Source organism: Rhea pennata, chromosome 27 (genome assembly GCF_028389875.1).
Source record: "Rhea pennata isolate bPtePen1 chromosome 27, bPtePen1.pri, whole genome shotgun sequence".
NCBI lineage: Eukaryota > Metazoa > Chordata > Aves > Rheiformes > Rheidae > Rhea > Rhea pennata.
Window position 1 is genome coordinate 319,729 of NC_084689.1, and position 6,439 is coordinate 326,167.

Below are 6,439 nucleotides of genomic sequence, written 5' to 3' on the forward strand. Positions count from 1 at the left end.
GTGCTTGCCTGCTTACCGGCCTCATGAGTCGTGTCCTGGGGGAGCCATCGCATCTGAGGGAGACAGGCTGCACTGGCAGACGATGAGCCCGTCGTCAACAGGTCACTTCACGCCCTTCAGCCCAAGGTGGCAGGTTGTGCGCTGGCACATCCCAAAGGAGTGCCACCGCACAGCCCCAGAGCATGTGGGAATGCAGCCCATGGCTTCACCCGCACCGTGCCCGTGGCTGGCAGGCGCAGAGCGCTGGTGGTCTGGCACTGCGATCGGCAGCCCCTCGCTCAGAGACAGGGATGGGAAGCACCATAGGGATGGGGACGGGAGCACCATGAGGTCTGAAGGCTGCCCTGGGCCCCGTCGGAGGCAGGAGGGGCATGGGAGAAGCAGCAGGCCGAGGCGGAGGGAGGGGGTCCTGCGGCATGGCTCGGCATGGCTCGGCTCAGCACGGCGCAGCAGGTGCTGGACCACAGTCCGGGCGCCAGCCCGGGATGGGTTGCTAAGCAACAGGGAGAAGCTTTGCCTGACCGAAATAATAATCAGCAGCCGGGTTTGGGGGAGGGAGTGGGGGGCTGCTGCCGGTGGACAGCAGCCACCCCAGGCCCAGCTGGGGGTCCTGCCCAGCGCAGCGCTGGGAGGAGTGCTCGGGCCCCCCTCCTGCCCCAGAGCACCTGGAAATTTGGGGAGGAAAAGTCATTTTTGGTGCCCTGCTTGGCTGAAGATCCTTGCTGCCCCCACAGCACTGCAAAGGACACAGGAACACATGCCACCATGCTGGTGCTCAGTGCCAGAGCCCCCAGAGTGGCCGGCTTCCTGGAAAACCCTCCCTGGGAGCCCCATCCCTCCATCCCACTCCCTGCAAGGTTGATCCCCTAATTTGCTCTCTCACTCTCACTGGTGATCAACACTCAGTAAACAGGCTTCAGGCAGTTTTCTCAGAAGCCAAGCTCCTGCTTTGCGGGAACGCTGGGCTGAGAACAGGCTGGGTTGGTGCACGCGTCTCCCCCGGGTGAATCTCACTGGAGGATGGGTCAGGACAAACGGGACCGTATCTGCCACCGGCTGCTCAGAGATGCAGCACCTCTCCCCCCTTGGCCTTGGTTGCCCACACGGCAGACGAGGAGGGGCAGCCGCCTCGATGCACCATGCCCAGCCAGTGAAACCTCAGCGACGAGGAAAGATTGGGAGCATCCAGCTCCTGGTCTTGGGGAGGATTTCCTAGGGGGTTTTCCAGGGTGGGCAAGCACAGCTCACCCGACTGGCCAGCGTGCTCCAGCCCAGACCGGGCCCTCGCCAGGAGCCTCCACAGCTTTGCCCTGACAGGACCCACTCCTGGCCAGATCCTGGCCCCCAGAGCCAGAGCCAAGCTCCCCACCACCCGCCCTCAGCCCCAGGCACCTCCCGCAGCGGCGGCTCATTCCCACCTATCCCAGGCTGCAGAGAGCCTTGCTGCTCTCCTGCATTGCTCTATTACTAGTGCAGAGCTAAAGCTCCCCCTGAAGACCCCCTCCAACACAACTGCCTCCTCTACTCTGACTGGTGAATACTTTCCAGGGATTTTTTTAAGTGTTTTTAAGTAGACCCCATCCACCCTAGTTCAGACTAACTTAATCAGCCTCATTTTATTCCTAACGTCTGCAGCTTTTACACCTCCAGGAAGATCTGCTTGGATTCCCCGCTGCTTTCCCTGCCCCCGCGGGGCAGGAGCCAAGAGGCCAGCTCTGCTTAGGGCACCCATTCTCTACTGCTGCCAAAAATGACAAGTTATTAGAACAGCGGAAATTAGAAAAGTGGCATTTAGATGACAGACAAACCTCCCTCCTTTCTTTAACAGTTTCTGGTTAAAAGCCACTCCGGAGACAGAAGGTAGAGGGAAAACGAAGTGAAGCAATGAGCTGCAATCACTGCTCAGGGCTAGCTCTCAGCCATGCCCAGGCTCCTTCCCAGCCCAAGACACGGTGCTGGCAGGATGCAGCCAGGGTTGGGGACGGAGAGCTGCCACCCCTGGGCTGGCCTGGCCGTTGGGATGCCCATTCCGGAGCACGGCATCACCCCTGCCACGATGTTCCCAGGGGACTGGAGTGTACCAGTCCCACAGCTGCCTCCAGCCCACGCAGCCCAGCTGCTGCAACTGATGATGGGAATGTACAAAATACAGCAGCATCATCCTTAATAGCCACTGCAGCCACAAGGAACGGCAGGGGCCGGGCTGTCAGGAGCCAGCAGCAGAGGAGGAGGAGGAGGAGGAAGGTAGCACTCTCCAGCAACCATCTCCACAGCTGTGGCAGAGCTGGGGATACAGACCTGGATGGCAGCCGGCTGCTGTGCCAAGGACGGATGAGCCGGGTGGTGCGCAGCCGCAGCGGGCAGCCCCGGCCACTGCCACTCAGGCTGGGAACCACTCACCCCTAGACACGATGGGCAGGGATGCTCCCAGGTCTCCCTGAGTGGGAACAGCCCCTTTTCCAATGGATCTGAATCCAAATCTCCCCCCTCTCCCAGGGAGATTTGCTCCCTTCTCATCCCGCATCTGGTCTGCGGCACTGGAGGAAAAGAGTTCCCAAAGGTCTGTGAGCTTCTCCAAAGCAATCAGGTGCTGGAGAAGGGCAGCTGCACTCCAAGGTGCAGCAGTGGTCCATGCCTGGGTTCTCAGCTCTGCCTCCCACCATCCCTGTACAGGGAGCACACCAGCAGCCAGGAACATAACATGGGACCCAGGGGTGACACCTGCCCACCCAGGGCATCCTGCAGTTCTGCTCCCGGGCCCTCCACCCTGGGGCTATGCAGAGCACCCTCACAGCAATGGAAACACCCCAGGAAAACTAGAAGCTGGGAGCACCATCTGCATCTGTTTTAGAAATGACTTTATTGCACTATAAAGGAGAAGTCATCTGTAAACAAACATTAATATGTATTTTTTTCCACTCCAAAAATACGTCATTAAATCCAGCCACAGAAATATCAAAGCAGAAACATTAGAAAAGAGTTGAGGGGGAGGAAAGGCCCAGCGAGGCCATACTCCCAGCTGAGGAGACTCCCGGTCTGTCCTCCCACCACCACAGCACGCTGCCTACCCCGAAATGCATGACTCCCCAGTCTATCCCAGGGCATCAAGATATGCCCACAGCTGTGCAGCCCCTGCCCAGCCCCTTGTGGGTGCACAGCTGTGCACCCCGCAGCATCTGAGTGTCCCTGCCAGCCCCAGGGGCTGTGCAGGTCCCCCTTGCCCATTAGGGGTTTGCCACCAGCCTGGGAGCTATGCCCATCACCCTCCTCCCATTTGCCACTCAGGTGCACCTGGGTACGAAAGGGCCAGTTTGGGGGGGGGAGGGGGAAGACCCCTCACCTGCTCCTTGGGGAGAGCAGAGGAAGCAGCAAGGGGGAAATGCTCCCCCGAGGAAGCACCTGCTTGTTGCATCCTATGTGGTTTGTTTTCAGCCACAAGCTCAAACAGCCACAATCACCCCAGATCCCCCCAACATGCAAACATCGCGCTATCAGAACCATGCCTCGTGTACCTGAAACATTTACAGACAGAAGAAAGACATGCTGGGAAAGATCAGCCTCAGATATAAATAGCCAACACTGAAATCTGCCATCTGCTGCAAAGGACAAGGAAGGAACATCAACCGTCACCAGAGGCTAACGCAGCAGGGCACGTGTGTGCTGGTGGGCACGCGTGCCAGAGCAGGGCACAGACAGGAGCGCCGCGAGCGCTGCCCCTCCCACGAGAACATGCACAGAGCCCGATGCAATAGCTAACACCACAAACAATGACGACAAGGTGTCTGTTTTACCCACCTGCAGAAATGTCTCCAGTTGGCACCTTCCCCCTCTCCCAGTGTTTGCCAGCCGGTTGGACCAGGCCAGCATGGGAGAGTCGGGAAGATGTGCAGTGCGGGCAGCAGGAGACTGCAGAGCCGAACGGGTCCTGTGCAAGGAGCTGGGTCTGCTGGGCATGAGGGGCTCACAGACTCCCCTGTGGCAGCCCCATGGCCAGAGTCCCCCGGCAGGACAGACCCTTGCAGGCTCCAGAGCAGCCCCAGGGGAAGGAGCCCACAGATATAGGGACGGGGGGCCCGGGGCAGCTGGCCCCAGCCTGTTACCCTTTAAGGACACCCTGAAGATGTTGCAGGTGCTCTCCAGGCTCAGCACCCACAGGCACATGGTCACCAGCACCCACTGAGAGCTGCTCCTGCCACTTCAGCTCCCATCAGCCACAACCCATGGTGATGGGAGCCAGGTCCCCCTGCCTCCCTCCTGTCGGTGGGGGCCGGGGAACAAGCAGCCCCCCAGTCTGAGCAGCACGACAGCCCCAGAGCTACAGGGCAGTTTCCTAGGTGCAGGCAGGAGGGACCCAGCTCCAAGAACGGCTCTCAGGAGACCACAGGACCCAAGACAAGCTGGCTGCATGCTCCGGAGGGCGACGAGCCTGCGCCAAGGCCAGGAAAGGCTCTACAAGACCAGAAATCCGTTTTACCCCCGCCACTTGGGGGTCACTTACCAGGCATGCCAGGGCACCTTTGCCCACACTTGGTCACCTCAGCAGTATTTTCTCAGCAGTCTCCAGGGCTAGAAACTTGTATTTTAAACTAAAGCAGACTGATGCCATCACCCAAGCCCAAGGAGCTCGAGCTTTGGGAGAGGCGGTAGTAGGTTTGCTACAGAGACCTACCCGCCTGCAGCCTTCCTCCTGGCCAGCTGGAGACCACAGGAACCGGGGAGGAAGAGCCCAGCAGTGGTGGCCTCCCGCCTAGGGGCTGGGCTCCCTGGGAAGGGAGCGGGAAGAGGCTGCAGCAGTAGCCTGGCTGCGGGAGTGGAGCCCTCCACAGTGCCCCGAGGCGGGAGCACTGCTGGGACCCCCGCGCTGCCCATCCTGTGCCTACAGGCAGGGCAGGAGGGCAGTGAGCGGCAGCTCCTTCTCCCCCAGCAGCGTGTCCCGCTTAAGGCTGCTGCCCTTGTTGACCACCTTGAGCTTCAGGGACATCTTCCTGGCGTGGCCGGGGCCCAGCCCATCAAAGAAGAAGTCCTCGTTGAAGACGGGGTTGCGGCTGTTCTTGACGATGGTGCTGCGCTGCTTCTGCAGCTTGCCAGGGTTGAGACACAGCGAGACGCAGCAGTTGATGCTGCGCAGGTCGACCAGGGCGTCGTAGAGGTCCTCGGCGGAGACAAGCCGCACGCGGAGCCGAGCGTTGGAGGGGTCGTAGTCGGCAGCCAGGCGCAGGCTGCCGCCGTGGCTGAGGCACAGGCTGCGCTCCTGGCCACGGCTCTGCGGCAGCTCCAGCGGCAGCAGGGCTGGGGGTGGCTGGCCCCCCGCCGGGGTGCTCCTGGTACGGCGCTGGGCACTGGGGCTGGTGTCAGCCGAGCTGTCGTCAGTGGAGAGTGAGCTGTTGCGGGCCACCGAGTGCTTCAGCTTGATGACCTTGGACTGGCTTTCCTGGCTGAAGATCTTGAGTAGGGAGACAGAACGGGAGAGCAGCGGGGAGCCGAAGGGCGACGACTCGGCCGAGGAGCACGTGTCGCTCTCGCCGCCGCTGAAGTAGCGGCTGGGGTGCATGAGGGCTGCACCCAGGTCGGCAGGTGTGCGCAGCCCACTCTCACCGTTGAGCTTGGCCCGGCGTGGGGCAGTCGGCGAGGTGGCCGGCGAGGGGCAGAGGCTGCTGTGCTCGCTGTGGAAGAGTGACTCTTTGCGGCGTGTGTGCGGGCTCTCCACCAGCGTGGCGAAGCCGTAGGAGGTCTGCGCCTTGGGCACGTAGGGCAGCGACATGGCTGTCTGCGCCTGCGGGTCCACGTTGGTGCCAAAGCCCCCCTCGGCCGCCCAGTCCTCGGCGCTCTCGACCTGGATGATGTGCCGACTGGCAACGCGGGAGCGGCTGGGTGGCCGGGGGCTGCGAGGGAGCTTGCGCCCTGCCAGGTCCTGCTCCGAGGCCGAGGCGCCCAGGGTCGTTGGTGTGGGGGGCTCGGGGCCCTCGGCCTCGGCAGGCACTGCACTGAGCTTGGGCGGGATGAAGAAGTCGGGGATCTTGTCAGGGGTGAGCACGTTGCTGTAGCGGGGACCCCGCGGGGACTCCTCCGGCCCCGTGCCCCGCGACCCACCATTCTCCGCCACGCCACGGAGCCGCTCCAGGAGCCACATGTCACCGCAGGCTGCAAGAGACCCACACAGCAGCACCGTCACCAGCGACCAGCACCAGGACCGCGCATGGGAGCGGGAGCCAACACGCTGAGCGCCGGCAGTGGGGGACGCCCAGCTGCACCGCCAGCCCGGGGAAGGGGGGCAACCGGCCGCACCGAAGGGCCCCGGGAGCCCGAGATCTGCCATCCCGGGGGAAAAGAGCTGCCACCGAGGGGCCCCGGGACCCGCCAGCCCGCCAGGGGAGGGGGAAGGGGACCCGCCCGCCCCGCCGCGCCCGGCGCCCGCGGGACAGAGGCGGCGGCGGCGGCG

The 6,439-nt window shown here is 62.6% G+C and overlaps 1 protein-coding gene across 1 annotated transcript; it reads right to left on the minus strand.

Annotated features, from left to right (window-relative positions):
• Nucleotides 1-4,876: 4,876 nt before the first annotated feature.
• C2CD4C (C2 calcium dependent domain containing 4C) lies at nt 4,877-6,130 on the minus strand. The gene has a single exon (XM_062596453.1). The coding sequence runs from the start codon at nt 6,128-6,130 to the stop codon at nt 4,877-4,879; it is 1,254 nt and encodes a 417-aa protein (XP_062452437.1).
• Between the last annotated feature and the right edge of the window lie 309 nt (nt 6,131-6,439).